This window comes from Oratosquilla oratoria, chromosome 1 (assembly GCF_046742065.1).
Source record: "Oratosquilla oratoria isolate Oo_2021 chromosome 1, ASM4674206v1, whole genome shotgun sequence".
NCBI lineage: Eukaryota > Metazoa > Arthropoda > Malacostraca > Stomatopoda > Squillidae > Oratosquilla > Oratosquilla oratoria.
The window spans coordinates 70,817,804-70,837,873 of record NC_134777.1 but is presented as its reverse complement, the minus strand read 5'-3'; the positions used below and the strand labels follow the sequence as shown (position 1 = coordinate 70,837,873).

The 20,070-nt window shown below is 43.4% G+C and overlaps 1 protein-coding gene across 3 annotated transcripts in view; it reads right to left on the bottom strand.

Moving 5' to 3' along the window:
• mgl (low-density lipoprotein receptor-related protein megalin) overlaps window positions 1–20,070 on the bottom strand; it is a 509,881-nt gene that overhangs the window by 104,048 nt on the left and 385,763 nt on the right. For 2 of the 3 annotated variants that reach the window (XM_076204826.1, XM_076204998.1), the window contains exons 2-9: window positions 18,469–18,597; window positions 16,462–16,593; window positions 15,112–15,342; window positions 6,639–6,878; window positions 5,587–5,703; window positions 2,565–2,746; window positions 2,005–2,121; window positions 1,145–1,383 (exon numbers count right to left, since the gene is read on the bottom strand). In XM_076204826.1, the coding sequence (XP_076060941.1) occupies window positions 1,145–1,383; window positions 2,005–2,121; window positions 2,565–2,746; window positions 5,587–5,703; window positions 6,639–6,878; window positions 15,112–15,342; window positions 16,462–16,593; window positions 18,469–18,597 (1,387 nt within the window). The remainder of the gene's footprint in view (window positions 1–1,144; window positions 1,384–2,004; window positions 2,122–2,564; window positions 2,747–5,586; window positions 5,704–6,638; window positions 6,879–15,111; window positions 15,343–16,461; window positions 16,594–18,468; window positions 18,598–20,070) is intronic. The other variant, XM_076204914.1, reaches the window with a different exon arrangement.

The following is a 20,070-nucleotide window of genomic DNA, read 5'->3' as shown; positions in this document are numbered from 1 at the left end:
TGATGATGAAGTGAATGGAGTAGTAAATTGACTAGGGAACACACTCTTCTTGCCTGCTTAATTAATTTCTTGTGAATGGAGGGGGGGAGGGTTACCATATAAGGAAGCAGTAGGGGTAAACCAGCTCTGGCTGCTGGGCCTTGCTGTGGAAACCGTCTTGCTTCACTACCTTTGATCCAACCAGTGTACTGGGGTGAAGGATGACCCTTCATCCATGAGGTCTTAAGATGAGATGGATAATGAATAGGTTTTGGATGATTCTGGGGTGGTGTATGCTTTTACTCAGCCACTCCCTTAGAGGCAAAAGACTTTTTGGTCTATGTATATATTTACCTAATTGTAGTATAAGTGAAAGGAGCCATGCTCATCGAGTCATGTCTCCTACTCTCCAAATTTATCATACCTAACCTCAAATTTTTGTACAGTTCTAACTTATTATAGATCCTTGATTTCCAATTATCATATTTAGATTTGAATTCATGTATTGTTCAAGCTTGTCTTACTGTGAAAATGCTCTGCCTCACTGCATTGCTTTATACCTGAGCACTGTAGTAGAGGACAGGGGATGCTTTCATCCATGATTTAAGATGAAAGGGATGATAAATGGGTTTGGATGGGTGTAGGATGGATATATTCTTTGACTTTGCCTTTTGATATGCATGTGTACAATGAAACCATTTACACATTTTGTTCCAAATGATGCCACACAATCTTGTTCAGTTAAGGACAACATTAAGCTGATGGGGTCGAAGCTATCTCAGTTAATCCTTTTGCTATGACAATAACTTAAGATTTTGTTCTGGCTAACAGTACACATTCAACTCAAGGCAAGACCTCATGCCGAGGTTCATTGTGATACACAGTTCATATGTACATGTGTATGTATGAATGAATAAAAATGGAACAGTAAATTGAGCTGAAAGTGATGAGCATTCTTGAGTTGAGATTTTCTCAAACTTTAAAGGAATGGTGCAGTACTAGTTCAATAAAATCCCATAGTACAGACTGCATAAAACTTGTGCAGTCAATACTCTACATGGGGTGGGGTGGGGATAGGAGAAAGACTTTCTCCCATTAAAACATCCTTTAAATGATGACTCAAAGTCAACTTCCTGTGGGCAATAAACATTGTGGTCTAACTCACCCAACAAGAGGATCCAATGCTACATCCCGTGGTCGGCTGACATTAGTTGATAGGACAATGGCATGATTGGATGTGCCCAACTGTACAACATCAACCTTCTGGCCCAAAGTGTCAACTACGTATAGGTTGTTACCAATCCAGTCAACTGCAATTGAGCCAGGGGTAACTGAGCTTGGCAGGTGGAGTGTGTCCTCAACAACAGTCTCGCCCTTCTTGACTATCAGTGGCCTTGAGTAGATCTAAAATAAAAATTTTTTTAATACATAACAATAACTACTGTCTTAACTTCAATGAAAAACTAAGTGAATTTGAATATAATAATAACCCCAAGAACAATTGATTCATTATGAGACACGACCCCTACAAGCATAAACTCCTTTTCTGAGCACTACAGTTTGGTCAATACATACAGTCATGTATTACTTGACATGACTATTGAACACACAATAACACAATGGGTAAATGAAAATACCAGATATAGCAGTAATGAAGAACTGTCAAGACTAGATTTAATATTATATCAGAACCTGAAATTATGGATCAAATTGAATACAAGACACCATTTGGGAAGAGTGATTACATTAATACAGCTTGAACTAAAGGAAGAAATACACAGAGAGAAATGAGAAATACAGAAAAGGAAGACTGATAACAAAATGGACTTTGGGTAACTTAAAAAAATTTCAAAATGAGAGTTGGGAAAAATTCTGTAATGATTAGATGCTGCTACATACAGAGACAGGACACCATCAGTGTAGCTCCCTTTCCCCTAGGATACAACTAGGTAAATACAAATACCAAAGGCTTTTCCCCCCTTACAAAGGAGATAGCCAAAAAACAAAGGTATAATGTCCATTCACCTTTCTTGCCTCTGTGTCTGACCAATACAACAGGTTATTGGCAAAATGGAAGTCCAGGCCAGCTGCAGCTGTTGTGTTGGTGATCACCTCTGGTGTGGCTGCTGGCTTGTTCAAAATCTGTAACCAAGTCACCAAATTGAACTTTTACCGATAAACAACCTAATATACAAATGCCAATCTTCATGCATCTTTTATTCTATAATTACCTTTCCACTTCTGATCAAGATAACTACAAGTAAAAACACAAATTCCTGCCAAACAGCTTGAGGAAACTGCCTACTATCAGCCACTGTAACTGCACAAAAGCAATATCCAACAATAATTAAGCAAAGTATATTTCTCCCAAGAATTCCTTGCACCCTTTCCATAATGTGGGGTACATTTTCATTATGGTTCCAGTCAAGCTATTTTATTCACCTTCATGTCATCCTTTTGATAAAAAAAAGGGGCTAAGTATATAGTCTTTTCCCTCTAAACATACTGTTTTTCATCATATGAAACTAGCTTGTACTTGAAAAAATGCAAATGAGCACCTTGTATGGTACTGTGCATGTGCCTACCCGAAGAATCTCCTCATGGTGTGCAAAATAAAGGCTCAGGGGTGCCCTATCTGGCACAGGTGTGGCTTTGCATCTCTTACCATCCACCAATGTGTACCCAGCCTCACACTCACAGCGATATGAACCGTCCGTGTTGACACACAGCTGATCACAATGGCCCCATTCAGCACATTCATCCCTGTCTGTCAGTTGGGGATATGACAAAGGCACATACATCAGAAAAATTACATGATTATATACTGGCTGGAAATAATACATACATACATACACATACCAAAGGCTTTTTCCCCCTATATGGGGGGGTAGCCAAAAAGAAGGCATAGAAACCACTCCCACCCATTCCATTTCCTATATGTTCCACTCCTTTCCACCCTCCTCCCTCCCTCTTATCTTGGCACCTCCTGGATGACGGGTCATCCCTGCATCCTGTCCACTGCCCTGGGTCAGAAGCAGTGTCGCAAGACACAGCACATCCACAGCAAGGCCGCTTCATAAATTCAGCGACCCCCCCCTCTCAGTCTCCTCATGTAAAAAGGAGAAGACGGGGAGAAATCCCTTCGGGCTGCGTCAAATTTTTTCTCATACATACTTCCTCACCCCATCCCCTACCCACTCCCACTCCTGCATCACAGCATCATCTATACACAACCCCTCTCCATTCACACCTATCTTCTGTCCTCTCTCGTCCTTCCTCAACAGATATTCCTCTCTTTTGTAATGCCCCTTTCACCCCATCCATCCATCTCATCCTAGGATGCCCCCTCATATTCACTCCTTCCACCTCTGCCTTCCACACTTCTTTTACTAACCTTTCTTCACTCATTCTTTCCATGTGTCCAAACCATCCTAATACTCTTTCATCAACCCTATCTTCCAGTTCCCTTTCCACCCCTGTTCTCCTCCTCACCTCCTCATTTCTCACTCTATCTAGCCTAGTAACCCCTATCATACATCTCAGACATTTCATCTCAAAACACATTCAAACTCCTCCTCTCTTCCTCTCTCATGTTCCATGTTTCTGCCCCGTACAATGCTGTTGGCACAATCACTCCTTCATACAACCTCCTCTTTGCATCCATTCCCAATGTCTATTTCCTCTCTCATGTTCCATGTTTCTGCCCCGTACAATGCTGTTGGCACAATCACTCCTTCATACAACCTCCTCTTAGCATCCATTCCCAATGTCTATTTCTCATTACACTTTTCAATCCACCAAGGCATTTACACGCTTCTCTCAATCTGCATTCTACCTCCACTCCCACTCCTCCCTTTCCTGCCACATTTGCACCCAAGTATCTAAAACTATCCACTTCCTCCAGTCTTTCACCCTTAATGCTCACCTCCAGCATGCTGTCACTCTCTCCCCTTGTACATCTCATCACCTTACTTTTACCCACATTTATCTTCAGCTTCCTTCTTTCACACGCCTTCTCAAACTCTGTCACTAACTTCCTCAATCCCTCTTCTGATCCTGCTACAAGCACAGTATCATCAGCAAACAACAACCGGCTCACCTCCCACTTTTCTCCATTTTCTTTAATCATCTCCAACCCCAGACCCACTACCCTTGCATTCACCTCTCGCACCACCCCATCCATGTAAAGATTGAACAGCCAGGGCGACATAACACATCCCTGACGAAGTCCCACCTTTACCTCAAACCATTCACTCTCTCTATTTCTAATCCTAACACAAGCTCTACTACTCTCGTAAAAACTCTTGACTACTCTTAACAGCTTTCTTCCTATCCCATATATCTGCAGTACCTCCCACAGTGCCTTCCTGTCTATCCTGTCATAAGCCTTTTCCAGATCCATAAAAGCACAAAAAACTTCCTTACTTTTTCCTATAGCTATCTCACATATCTGTCTTACCACAAAGATCTGATCTACACAACCCCTACCCGTCCTAAACCCACAATGTTCCTCACCAATTACTCCCTCTGTTCCTCTCCTAATCCTCTCAATCAAGATCCTCCCATAAGCCTTCCCAACTACACTTAACAAGCTAATCCCTTTGAAACTACTACACTCACACTTGTCCCCCTTTCCCTTGTAAAGTGGAACTATACAAGCACTCCTCCAGTCCTCCGGAACTCTACCCTCTCTTAAACAAACATTAAACAACCTCACCAGCCAGTCCACCATCACTGCACCTCCTTTCTTCCGACATTCTGCATGGCATCCATCCAGACCAGGTGCCTTACCTGCTCTCATCATCTTAACAGTTGCTTTCACTTCATCCTTCCTTATTTCTCCTCCATTTTCTTCACTCATCACTCATTTTCCTAGCACTTCCCACTGCAACTACCTTTCCCTCCCTATCCTCCTTCACATTTAGCAACTCCCTAAAATACTCTGCCCACCTTCCTCTCACAGGAGAAATATCAGTTACATATACATTGATTTTGAAAGATGGTCTAAAATAAGAGACAAACGAAATATACCTGCATGTTGTGGTCCTGTAAGATGGACAGCAAAACTGCCCATTCTTAAAACCTGTCCACCCACTCACCTCCATCAGGAGGTGGGGCTTTGAAGGGCTAACACCCTGTTTCCAGACTGGTCCCAAGATCTATTTACTTCAAATCTATTCATTACACTTTTTTGCACATGGGAAGCTAACAACCAGTGACTACTACCTTCTTCCTAGTGCTTTCAATCAGCGACATGGAAATATTCCCACATTGATACAACACAGACACTAATCCAAAATTTCTTCTCAGAGAGATCTGTGGATTTTGCCAGCAACTGTGGCTATGAAATTCAAGGCAACAAGTGACTGAACAAGTTAAGTGAAAGGTATGAAAGGAGGGAAATAGCAGGTAAAACTACAATAAATTCTAGGAAGATATACATGAGGAATAAAGGAGAAACAAGATGGAAAGAAGGTGGCTCTCTTCCGAGAGGTCATTTCATGGATGAAAGTACACATATACAATACAAAAGGGCTATTCCTCCCCGTAAAAAGGGGGTGACAAAATCAACAATCCACCTGGCACTTAAGCCTGCTGAATACCTACCAATACAGGTCCTGGAATCATTGGCTACCCTCATGCCAGCTTTGCAGTAACACTCGCCCCCAGCTAGTGACGTCCGACAAGCATACTCGCACCCTCGACTTGGACACAATTCTGCAGCTGCAGGGAGACAAGAGTGTTAGATACTATTTGAGTTAATGCGAGTTAGACTTACAAGGGAGATAGTCATGCAAGGTATGTATCCACCCCCATCCAATCCCCTTTTATCTTAGCAAAATATACATGTGGAAAAGATCACATTGTGGTAGCCAGAATAACCATAGTATATGTGCCACCTGGGACACATCAGCCTGAGACATGTTGAACCACAGACCAAAATTGCTGGATTCTGTCAACCCTTTCCTCTATGGTGAGGTGCAACTTGACTCTGCTAATGGCAGGACTTGGGATGTAAAAATTTTGAATGACCATGATCCCATCTAAGCCCATGTCTGCCCTTCATCTGAATAAAATTATCTGGTATTAACCAGAACATTTGCATTTCAAATAGCAAAGGAGTTAAAAGGTGACCAGTCCTACAGAAAAAAAGTAGTAGTAGTAGAAGCAGAAGTAGTAGAAGTAGAAATAGTAGTAGTAGAAATAATAGTAGAAGTAGTAGTAGAAGTAGAAGTAGACAAAGTAGATGTAGAAGTAGAAGAAGGAGAAGGAGAAGGAGGAGGAGAGAAGAGGAGGAGGAGGAGGGGGGAACAGATAGACATTAAAAAATGTGGGCTAAAGTTTAAAACATCAGCAAAAGTAAAGTTACTTGAACTTTTGAATCTATCCCCAAAAGGGTGATGAACCTCACTTGGACTAATTGCGTTTGGGCCCAGATGGGGCCTAAATGGGGTTGGACTATAGCCCAAAAGTTGGCCGGATCTTGCAAAGATCAAAGGTTAGCAAAACTTTAACTGAACCAAAGTTGTCTGAACCCCAGTAGGACCAAGGCTAGCCCCATCAGGGCATATTACGTGTTGTACACTTTGCCAGGACCTGCTGAGGTAGAGCCTCTGCTACTAGTAAGAAATTGAGGAACCTAACACCGTGGGACCTACAGCAAGCAGTGCGTTCATCGGTGCCATCGCTGCAGTCGTAGTTGGAGTCGCAAAGCTTGGAGCGGTCAATGCACTTGCGTTCCGTCTCGCACAGGAACTTGGTGTCCGGGCAGACGATGGCTGTACAGTTGGTCTCATCCGATTGGTCCGGGCAGTCGTGGTGTCCGTCGCAGCGCCACCGCCGCGCGATGCACATGCCGTTCTGGCATCGGAATTGGTTCTCGTGGCACTCTACGAAGTCTGTGGGCAAAGAACGCAAGGTTAGGCGCCAGAAGTCTCTGGGTAGAGGAGCAGTTTTGGGGCTAATATTGGGGGTGGGGGGAGAAGGTAGAACGTGACAGCATGTCTTGAAATTCGGGTTGATGGAGTGGTTACACCAGTGTATGGTTTCACCACGGTCCTGGATCATGTGTTGAACTCGTGATCGACAGCTATTATCCTCCCGGATGAGTGCTCAGAGCTCATAGATGGCCCAATCTAGGACATAGTGCGCTGGTGGCGTAATTGAGAGCGTGCTGGTCTCGCTAAGTTACGGGTTCGAAAACCGCACTTTTTTCTGATTCCCAGCAGTGACTTACCTGATACTGGGTAGGCGGAACAAGGTGAATGTGGGACGAGCTAGAGCTGGAATGTTTGGGAAACGCTTGGGTGACAGTCGATGGGGTTGATGACGTCAGGTGATGTATGGTTACGTGGGGTGAAGTGAGGAGAGGGGCGTGGGGATGAGGGGGGGTAAGGGAAGAAAATACTGACTGAAGACTGGAAGTACGGAGATACGGAGTACGACACTGAGATGGGATGGAGGGGGTGAGGGGGACAGGAAGGGTGACTGGGCAAAGGAAATAGTGAGGGGAGAGAATGAGGTCGGGCGAGTCATGGGTAGGGGGGGTTGGTTAGGTGGGGAGGCGAAAGAAGAGCCTGAAAGATGACAAGGGGAAAGTGAAATATGTACACAAGCCTTCTATTCCGCACAGGTGCGCGCACGCACGCACACACACACAAACACACACACACACACACACACACACACACACACACACACACACACACACACAGTGGGTGGCCAGACGTCCTCCTTTAGAGCACTTTGTCCTCCATCCGGCGCAACCTCACGCCGGACGTGCATTTGTCCTCCTTTTTTAGGGTGTGACAAAAATAAACAGATAAATAAATAAATAACCCTAGGTATACAATAATGCCGTACAGTTAAATTATGTGGGAGTACCCAGGCCAAGGTCAACGTCGGAACTCGGCAGCCGAAGTAGGCAGGAACTGCACAAGACCAATGTTGCATGATTCACATCTCATACATTGGGCTGCAGTCCTGATGTGGCCACGGTGCAGTGTGGTTTGGTAATTAATTTATGAGGTTAAGGAGTCTGAAAATGTCGAAGAAAAGAGGGCAGAAATACAAAAAGTAGAGGGCGGAAATACAAAAAATAAATAAATAAATAAACCTCCAGGCAATCAATGTGAGGATACAACTAGGTTTTTTTTGTGTTGTAACTTGGTAAGAAATACAGGTATTTGTTTTTTGTTGGTTTTATTAGAAGTGAAATATGTTCACTTTCAGTTTATTATTATTATTATTATATATATAAACTGTATATTATAATCATCGATATGCAGTGTCCTCCTTTTTGGAAATGGCCACCCTACACACACACAACGGAAAAAAAAACGAGTAAATTGTGCAGTCGAGTGATGTCTCCCTTGTGACGTCATATCGTTTCTTTCCGAAATCAAGACCTATTCTATTTTAGACTGATCAAGTTCTTACATTTCCCAGACGCCTGGTCCTACGGTATGGCATGACATGGCATTAATAACAATAATAATTAATAACAATAATAAATTAATATTAATAATAAATATTAATTAATAATAATAATAACAATTAATAATAATAAAATACGCATACCAAAGGCTTTTCCCCCTTTCAAGCGAGGTAGAAAAAAAATACAATAACAACAACAACAATAATAATAATAATAATAATAAAATCTGCGTCCACTACATACATAAGGTAAGGTAAGGTAAGGTTACTTCCCTTCAAACGTTTCTCTCCGACTAAAGCGCACGTTCGAGTTCATGGAAACTTGTTCGCACGACTTTAATGAAACACTACCATCTCGGTCAACGACTAAATATTACCACAAATATGTCATTCAATTCATAGTGGACAAGCGAATGCTTCGGCCACAACTATGTCTCTCTCACCACCTCTATCTATATATCTGTGCGTGTGTGTTTTATTATTAATCTTTCCTCGTTCTTGACAATCCGCACATTTGAATAATCGAAGAAAAGAAAATAAAAGAACAAGTTCATAAAATCCGAGACTGATAGATATTACTTATCTTTTAAATATCATTCAATTTCCACCCCTTCCTAGACCTCTTCTTCCTGCCGTTTGAAATAAAACCTTATGCAATTTCCATCATTCAATTAACGCGTGCACCGCATATGGCAACAGTAAAAATAGGCTCCCGCGCCATTGATCTTTCCACCCAACGTGCGCAAAAGCCTTTTGCTGTACAAAAAAAAACTTTATTCATATATTTTTTATTTCCCATCTCATCTTGTTCAAACCTATATAAAAATATTTTCCTTTCCATCTGCTCTGGGGAGCTAAGTGGTTTGTCCCACACATTTCTTTAACAAATATCCTTCAACTACTTTGGATTTTTTTAAACAGCTCGATGCTTCTGTTGCAAAGTTTTTTTTTTCGAAAGAGTGCCATTACGAGTGGTAAAACGTGATCAAACAAGTTATATTAACCGTGATTAATGTCAAAGGAATTTATAGTAGCGCAGATAATTATGCTTTACACTGTCTACATGAGCAGCGTTTCCCAACCTGGGGAGCTGAAATCAATTATAGGGGGTGCTGAGAAGTGATGCACACAAAACTCACATTGATATTATATTATATATATATATATATATATATATATATAAATATATATATATAAATATATATATATATATATAAATATATATATATATATAAATATATATATATATATAATTTATTACCTAGTTCTAAGGAATCAATAAAATAAATCAAGCAGTACACTTCACTTTCTTTTATCCTTCTAATAACAAGATAGGGGTGCTGGACACGGCTCCGACAGGGGCAGGGGCGGGGGGGCGCAATGTTCCGGGGCAGCGCACTTTTTTTTTTGGGGGGGGGGGGCGGCAGCACTTTTGGTGAAAAGAAGGTAAAGCAAATTCCCCCTAATGTACTTTTAACGTATGATTTAATTATCATGAGTTGTGTGTATGAATGATGTGTGTATAAACGTTGTTTTGTCGATGAATGTTATATGTGAATCGTGCTAGTGACCATCAGATGTGGAAGGTGGTGGTAGTGGTGGTGTGTGGGAGGGAGGCGGCACTTTTCGACTCGCCCCGGGGCGGCACTTACCCATGTCAGGGGCCTGGTGTTGGACTGCTCAGACATGGCAACAGGGGCTATGTTCGGTAAAGGTTAGGAAACGCTGATATAGAGATGGAGAAGGTAGGGAGCCATCGCTCCCCACCACTTCCACCTGGATCAAGGTAATCATATTGGTTAAAACTTCTTAGTTCTCCTTTCCCTTGAAAGATCACTTGCATCATCGGTGAACCTTCATTTTCTGCCACGGCGCATTCATACGGATAGTAGCGCTGCGAAGGACCCCTGTTCCAAGGCCTTTTGGTACCAACGAACGGTCCCTTCGAAAACATACCCGAATATTTGGAAGTGCTTCTCACATAGTTTTTCTATTTTCGGAATACATTCCTTCAGAATATTGGAGGTTTGAGATTCCCGATAAGGAAAACTATGTTTATAAAATTAGTAGGAACATTTTGGTTTACATTCACTTAAATTTTGGAATTTATTGTTTGTCCTACCGAATTCAATATTTTCATAATCAAAGCTTATCATTATTATATATCATACTATTATAATTATTACATATCATACTATCATTATCATATGTCATACTATTAATATTATCATTGTACCGTTATTTTGTTTACTATTGTGATTGTTGCATCTCTTCCTCGTTATATTTTTCCCTACAACGTGGTTTTATTTGCTAACGTAAGTGATGGGGGGGGGGGCACAATCTGTATGTGTGTAAACCTGGGGTAGACATACACCCGTCCTCCACCCAAACGAGGTTAATTATATGTTAAAGAATAATACGTATGCCAACATTGGTCTCCCAATAATTTTGATTTAATATAATCAATATTGATTACATCGTGACAAAACAACTAGAAAAGTGGGAGGCAAATATATATTGTGTCCCAGGCTCTACAGTGGGTGGGGGCATGCCCCCCAACCCCCCGCATCCAAAAAAGACCCTTGTTCCAACATTTGCTATTGAACCATTCATCTTTCCTGAGAGGAGTCCAAGGTTTAGCAATATCCTCCTTCTGCGTGTGAAGTTCTTTCCAACTTGCAATGCAAAAAGTTCAATCGTCCTGCTGCCGGCGAGTGGACCGACAATGTGGAGACGACAGTGACGCTGCAGGAAGGACCAGGCTACCGGCGTCGTTCCTTCAACCGGTGACGGCGTCGCCCTCAAGCAGTAGTGCTCATTTCCATGGTCCGGGTCCTAGGGACGGTCGAGGGAAACGAACGAACGCACAGTCGAGTTCTTACAAGAACATAATATAGTCTATGAACACCGAATTGATTTATAGTGTATTGTCAATCGTATGATTTCTTTCATAAAATCTGTGCAGTTCAGTGTGCGATCATTTACTATTTTTCATAATTTCGTGGTAGATGGTGTTGCGATTCATATACGCGATTTTTAATAAACTCGTGATACAGTACAGCATGCTCCACATTTCAGTTCAAAAAGCACGACTGACTGAAAGCTTTCTCAGTAAACAAATAGGAGCAACGCACACTACTCTTAACATTTTAGCCATGTTCTACACGTGAGCAAGAACATATCTATATATATATTTCCGAAGCATCGTGGAAGTGCATCTGCTAAAACATTAGCACTCCCAAATCAACGAGTGCATTATCTGTACCATTGCAGACAGAACATGCACACACACACACTGCTCGATGATGCAGCGTTACTGTTCTCAACAGCTAATTCAGCAATCAGGGTTCGAGTCCCGCCCAGGCACTGCAACTCTAGTGGGTGGGTTGTGTGTGTCACAGTTCTCATACAGGAGCGTAATAACTGTCGATCACGAATCCAACACACACGATATATCCGAATTATACGAACACATCTGTTGCATTAATATTATCTTATATACATCACAGGCCTTAAAAGAACCACTGTATGCAGAAATATCAAACACTCCAATATCTTGAAAAAATATCCGTAGGTGTCCGCAATTTTACATCAGTCCGTTAACATGAATAAACGACACATGTTAATTTCATGTTTTAGATTCCATCATATGATATGTCATTCTTTTTAACACAAAATCAGTAAAGACTCCTTCCGAGAAGCATTGCGCAATGGGGCCCAAGACGTATTCTCGTGATCTTGAACGAAACAATACGATAAAGGATCAGTATAGGACTCGTTTCAACAGGATTCCCCTTTTCCGCGCCTGAACAATGGCCAAAACTGGCCTTGTTCTCTTTCTTACCTAGTCCATGCAGGGCCCCGACCCGACATATAGGTAAGTGCCACCCCAGGGCGAGTCGAAAAGTGTCCCCCCCCCCACATACACACCACCACTACCACATCTGATGGTCACTAGCACGATTCACATGTAACATTCATCCACAAAACAACGTTTATACACACAACTCATGATAAATAAATCATGCATTAAAAGTACATTGGGAGGGATTTGTTTTACCTTCTTTCCACCAAAAGTGCCCCCCCCAAAAAAAAAGTGCCACGCAGGGGCATTGCCCCCCCCCCCTGCCCCTCCCCTTGCCCGGGCCCTGAGTCCATGCATGGTATATTTCAATGGACGGGATGGTGGATCGAGTGTGATTTGGGAGGAGTGGGTGTGATGAGGGAGGACTCAGTATGATCAGAAGTTTTGTGAAGTAGTCATGTTTAGTGACAATACAGTATATATTGTTAGATTGAGCGTGGTGAGAGTAGTATTGTCGTGACGAGAATAAAGGGCGTGATTGCAAGCGCTCTCCCTCAACAAGATGGAGCAGTTTATCCTACCCACCCCTATCTGATTCAATCTAACTCATCCACTGCAATGTAAAACTTCAACTTATTTTAAGAGAAACTGCAATACGTTCCACGCGAAATACTCGTACTTTGTGCAGCTAGAATAATCTGAACGTGAAATGGTCATTACGGAAGTGGACGCCTGTGAAAGCATTAGCTTCTAAATCAAACCCAGTGACCGCAAAGACAAGGGCTAGCGAGGCGACATGAAAAACGGCGTCACACTCTCCGACATTACGTCACGCAAGGCGAGCACATCTGCAGTCTCCTTGGAGGGCGAAATAAACTGTACCATCTTTGATAACATTCGCAGCTTCTTAATAAACCTGGAGTATATATTTTCTTTCCTTCGTGTCTATCGTTCTTGCACGAACATCATCACTGGACAAAATCATTACAATTTCATCACATAACTCTTCAAGTAATCTCGAATGCAGAGAATTTACTTGATTAAAACTAAGATTTCCCTCTCCCGCGAACATTAACACTTCAATTCCTTTAAAGTTCACGCCCATCCACATCAGCCGGGCAGATAATAAATTTGATTTCTTGCTAATGCATATTTTAATATCAAATGCGCCGGCCACGAGCATCTGGCATTAAGCGATGCTCTTTCCCCTTCCCCAACTAGACCTGAAGCGCATCCGAGTGCGCATTTCTTGCCTGCCATCTTTTACTTTCGAAGTTTTGACATTCCTTTATTTAGTTTATAAGAAACCAATATCCCAAGGTGTGGAGGAAAATACAGAGCGTGAATAAAGCTGGGCGAAAAAGGAGGTCAATTAAAAAGTCCGTTGTCGTCTTGGCGGGAAAGAGAGGTGTTACCTCAACTGAAGTCAGGTACAAAAGGAGCAGACTTCATCGATCTTTGCCCAAGTTGACTTGACAACCTGTTCAAACTTTCACCAACGCCAAGACGTAAGGCAAAAAACATACATCATAGCGAAAGTGGTTTAATAACTTATAACGAGTCTAGCAATCGTGATAGGTGAACGCTGGCCAACTGCAAAGCTAGTCTGGGAGTAGTTATATAAACTTCCAACAGTTGGCGGATGCAGGGATGATCATCCCGTCATCCAAGAGAAGCGAGATGAGAGGGGTAAAAAGGGTGGTAGAGGGGAGTGAATGAATGGGGATAGGTACTTGCCTCTGACCAAACTGTTTTATTCAGAGAACAGATAAAATGGGAGTTGGCGTACTGAAGTGGGGTGGGGGAGGGGGGACTTATGGCTCTGAAGGCATTTGGGAGATTACAAATTTCGAAAAATAATTCTATTTCTCATAATGATTTTCTATCTACCAAGACAGGTGTCGACTCCGGGGTGTCTTACCAACGCACACCCACGACTGGAATTCAAATAACATGTTAATGACCTGTGCGTTCGAATAATTATATATACAGGTCTCTTCTATAACTGTCCTTTTCGAGTTTCTTATGTCCCCTTTTATTTCTCTTATCCCAATTTAATATGTGTGCGCGCGCGCGTGTATGTATATATATATATATATATATATATATATATATATATATATATATATATATATATATATTGCTGCAACTGTCCCTCTGTTATTCTGTCCCCCTATACTTAATACTGTCCTAACCCTATGGTGGGGGAGAAGAATACTGCAACCAAATGCGCGTGTGGTCTAACAGGTCTGTAGCGCCGTAAGTGTACCAGTATCTGTTCTCTCTCTCTCTCTCTCTCTCTCTCTCTCTCTCTCTCTCTCTCTCTCTCTCTCTCTCTCTCTCTCTCTCTCTCTCTCTCTCTCTCTCTCTCTCTCTCTCTCTCTCTCTCTCACACACACACACACACACACACACACACACACACGGAAAAATACTAATTACTTTTGTTTGGAAGCTGAGTAAATTTGATGCAGAAAATACAAAACATTACACATATACAACACATTATGTATGCAGAACATTAACCACAATTGGCATAATTATTACCAAAACAACTCATTGTTGTCGGAAACCACGCACCCACACACACACACGATTTGCGCGGTGGTAGTGTTCCCGGCCGCCATTACGGAGGTCCGGGTTCGAATCCTGCCCAGGGCTGAAATAATTTTAGTATCACTGCTCTGCGAGTCATTACTCCAACTCTCGTGGGCGGGGAGTTGGGTGTGTGTGTGTGTGCGCTTGTAAGGTCACAGCATTATCCATAGATCGGTCATATACGAGCTCTGAGCTCTCTTCCGGGAGGGAAATAGCTGTCGATCACACGTCCAACACGTGATACAAGATCAATGGTGAATCATTAACAATGTTACGAATGAACATATACTCACTGCAGTCCTTTTCGTCCTCGTTGTTACCGCAATCATCGATGTGGTTGCACGTCTTGTCCATGTCCAGGCACTTGTCATTGCAGCGGAACTTGTCCGGCTCACACGAGGTCATATTGCAGTCGACCTCGTCTGACTTGTCACGGCAGTCAAAGTATCCGTCGCACAACTTGGTCGGCGGGATGCACAAGCCGTTACCGCAAGTGTGGTCGCCCTCCTGGCACTTACGGTAGGCTGGGAGAGGGGAAGGGCAAGAAAGAAAGACAAGATTAGTTATCACGTGTTGAAAACTGGGAACGGGTATGGGTGGAGAAGGCAAAAGTGGAGAGGGTGGAGGTTGAAGAGGACAAGGACAAGGACGTTTATTATTATCATAACACCTAATTACGGCAACGCGCAAACCCATGCCCCGGACTCGGGTCTAAGAACAACCAATCTTATGCACCTGCAAGGGGGGGGGGGGCATTCCCGATCTATAACAAGCTGTTAAACACTCTCCCCAACCTCCAGATATATAAAATCGCCTACCTTTCACCATAATAAAATATAAAAAGGACACCACAGTGATGTACAGGGGTCGGAGGTGTTGGGTATTTATATAAACAAATGTATTACCCTTGAAAAAAAATTGCACCATCGTAGCCAAACTACTTATTAACATCTCCTTTAGCGTTTTCTTTTTCAGTTTTGTTGTTACAAACTCAAATGCACGGAGACATTAATGCACACTAAGAAAAACAATACAAACCTGACGGGAAAGTTCAAGGAGGGAAATACGTGATCGTGTACTTGTGTATACACGTTTGCGTGTACGTATGTCTACACACGCACACCCACACAATAGTGAAGGAGATCGGTGGAAACTGAGGGAAAGGAATTTACACGAGAATAAGACAAAAAGAAAAGTGGGGCTTACGGTGAAAAAGGCGCCAAACGTAGCGGTAAAACCAGAGGGGGAGGCAGACAGGAGTAGTAGGAGGCAGAAGACGTGGAGGAGAAGGATGAAGAAAAGGAGGAGGAAGAAAAGGAGGAGGAACAGGAAGAAAACTGAGAACGAGAAGAGACAGTAGAACAGAGAGGAGAGGGAGATGGGAGGGGAAAATAGGAGAGAGAAGGGAGGGGAGGATAGGAGAGGAGGGAAAGAGGAGTGTGCGCGCGAATGTGTGAATATGCATGTGCGTATATGCGCACGCTCGCGAGCGTGTGTGTGTGTGTGATACTGGAAGTGTGTTTGCGTGTCCGTTATGTTCGTACATTTGTGTTTGTGTCTGTGCTTGTGCGTGCGCGCGTGTGTGTGTGAGTGTGTGCGTCCAACATTTGCTTCGGAAGGAACCGAACCGGAGGGACACTCACCACATCCTTCTTCGTCGGACTTGTCGATGCAATCGACCTCCTTGTCGCAGCGCCTGTAGAGGGGCATACAGTACGTGTGGTTCCACCGATACTCGTTGCACGAAAACTCCCCCTCTTTGCACTCGGGCGCAGCTGTAAAGGCAACAAATGAGGTTGGAGAAGGTTAGGACAGGATTAAAAAAATCACACACACACGCACACACGCACACACGCACACACACACACACACACACGTTCAGAAAACTAGAAAGGCTGGCTACTATTACTATTGCTACTTTTACTACTACTACTACTACTACTACTACTACTACTACTGCTGCTGCTATGTGTTTGTTTTTGACACAATGTACGTACTATCCATAAACAATGATTTGCTACAGTCAATTTTGTATTTCATACACTCTAAAGTAACCTTAATCTCACTACTACTTGAGACTTGTTGACCCACTGCCGGAAAGGACCACAGATAGTGGTCGAAATATACAGATTTTCTGTCCATCTTGTTTCATTCTCCGACAGTGGGTCAACAAGTTTCATTTCACAAATGTGCTACTACATTATACCTTCTTCACTACTACTTGTACTATTATTACTTCTACTTCTAGTAGTAATAGTATTAGTAGCAGTAACAATATCATTAATAATAATAGTAATAATAATAACAACAACGACGACAACAATGCTGCTCCTGCAGCCTTCGTGGGCTTTACACGCTGGTCAGTCTTAACCTCTATCTACTAGCCCGTGGATGGGGTACACTGGCACTAGGTTTGGGAAAGGAGGAGGGGGGAATCATAGTAATAGGCAGGGTGGGGAGGGGATTGATGGGAGGGAGGAAAAGGAGCTGGTGGGAGGGAGGAAGGGGCCCGGTGGGAGGGAGAGGAACTGATGGGGAGGAAGGAGGGGGTACTGATGGTAGGGAGGGGAAGGGGGAGCTGGTGGAGGGTAGGAAGGGTGGTTGGTGGGAGGTGAAAAGGGGGGCTGGTGGAAGGTAGGGAATGTGTGGGGGGGGGTGGCCTTCCGGGGATCGAATCTCTGCGACTAGAGGGGTGAGGGGAACAAGAGCGTGGGGAATCTGAGGGGAGAGGAGAGGGGATTTCAGAGGTGGAAGTAACTTTATGAGCGAGGGGAAGAAAGAGGCGAATTAGATGAAACCCGACGAGGGGAGTAGAGGGGAAGGGAGGAAGGGGAGAACGATGAAGGAGGGGAGACAAGAAATGGGGGCAAGGAGGGGGATTCCAAGGTAGACGCGGGCGACGGGAAAAGGTCACGAAGGAAAATTCGAGGTCACCGAAGGGAGGGGAGCCAGGTGGTGGTGGAGGAAGGGAGGGAGGGAGGGAGGGAGGAAGGGAGGGAGAGGGCGGAGGGGAAATGGAAGGAGAGAGAATTTCCTACGTAATGAAGACTGGATACCATGGGGGTGTTGGTTCGAAGGCGGGGTGGTGGTGGGCAATGCTGTGGTGGTGGGCAGGGAGATGGTTAGAGTGTTGCAAACGACTTAAAATAATCCTAATGCAGAGGCATTGGGGGCAGACTGGCCAGGATAAGTTTGAGGATACATCTGGGCTCGCCAGTCAGAAGAAGAGTGGATTACAAACGACTGGGGCTTCATAAAAACCGGGACTACTTCACCTACCCGAGGCTCCATGCAGATGTTATTTTAATAAGTTTTATATGGACTGACATGAAGGCAAACGATAACGCCTCAAGCACTAAAGATTGTAGTCAAAGGGCTTCCATGGGTAAAGGTTACATGCGACAAGATTTTTATGAAATAAACATGACAAATACAAATTTAATAAAGCAATTATCAATTACTTAAACAATCGACTCAATTCAACTGACTGCCAACAAACAGAACTTATTAGTACATCATCATCATCATCATCCTTATTACCATAATACATTACTATTATCATTATTGTGTAGTTTGCAGTTCCCTTTTACAGCCACAGGGGCCGCACCCAAACAAATCCAATGAAGAGGGAACATCGAAGTGGCACTCACGACAGTCGTTGTTCTCGTCCTCGGCCGTGGCGCAGTCCTTCTGGAAGTCGCACACCCACCGCTTTGGAATGCATCGTCCATTGCCACACCGGAACTCAGTGTCGGAACAGTTCCGGCCGGCATCACCTGGAACACAACAATAACAGGAACTTAGTCGGGCGAAACTTGAGATCATGAACTACTGATCTGGAACGTTCTTCTTATAATCTATAATCACAAGTCACACACAGATTACTTTTTAGGACAGACAGACAGACACACACACACACAATAATGTGCATGCGTGACTAAGTCAACAAGAGAAAGATATAAGAAGAAAAGACGAAGTCTAAGAAAATGAAATAAAAGTAAGAATTATAAAACGAATTAAACGATTTAAAGAAAACCGATTATAAAAAAAAAAAAAATCCGAAGGGGAAATGTACTCGTGGAAAAAGGTGAGGATTAGTGTTTTGTCAGAAACAACTATCGCATCGAAGAGGTGGTAAATGATTGAAAGATGGTAAACGGAGTATTACAAGTTAAAAGTGACCATTTATTTATGGTTTTATTTTACTTTTTTAGTTTTATCAATTTATAATTTTTTTAGGAGATAGGTCATTGAAGTATCTTAATATTGAATGCATGAATGCTTACACATTATACAACCAATGCGCGTACGGGGCAAAGAGGAAACAAGGAAGGAAGGGGAGTGAGAGAGGGGAAGGAAAGCAGAAGAAAACGGGGAAAGGTGACGTCACGATAGGTCTGTTGCGAACGATACCGGGGGGAAAGTGTGAACGTGCATGGTAGGACAGTGGGGAAAGAAGGGTGGTGGGTTAATAGAGAGAAGGGAGTAAGGAAGGAAGGGAGTAAGGAAGGAAGGGAGTAAGGAAGGAAGGGAGTAAGGAAGGAAGGGAGTAAGGAAGGAAGGGAGTAAGGAAGGAGGGGAGGAGGGGAGGGGAGGCAAGAAGGAAGGACGGAGTATACCAGGAGTGCAGACAGGGGGGGGGGGGGGTAGAGAAAACAGGCGAGATTGAAGGGAGGAGGTAAGGAAGAAATGAAGATGGAAGTGATGTCAGAAGTGTAGATATATGGGAGGGAGGGAGGGTAGGAGGAAGGATGGGGGGGGAGGGAGGGAGGAAAGGTCTTGAGGTGCGCTCGTATCTGAAGGAAGAAGAAAAGAAAAATGGCGGAGGAGGCCCGCGGGGGTAAGATGGCTCCGTGATGGAAGAGGAGAAAGAGACTGAACAAAGCGGAAGAAGAAGAAGAGGGCAAACTTTCCATAGGGGGGAAGGGGGGCGAAGAAAACAAAGAGAGAGTGGGGGAGTTAAACTAGGAATGGGAAAGAGGATAAAGGAAGAGGAAGGACTGGAGGTAAAGTGGGCATGGTGAAGAGGATGAGGAAGAAGATGAAAGCGGATGAAACAAGATGGAGGAAGATCTAGTAAGGACCAAAGGGAAATTAAACCAAGTACATACAAAAATAGATAAATAGGGGGAGGGAGCAGAGAAAATGAAGGATAAAGTGTTAAACATTGACAAGACAACGACAGGAAGAGAAAGAGGAGAGGAGGAACAAAGAATGGTGAGGGAGATGGAAGATGGCAAGGGTTAGGTGGG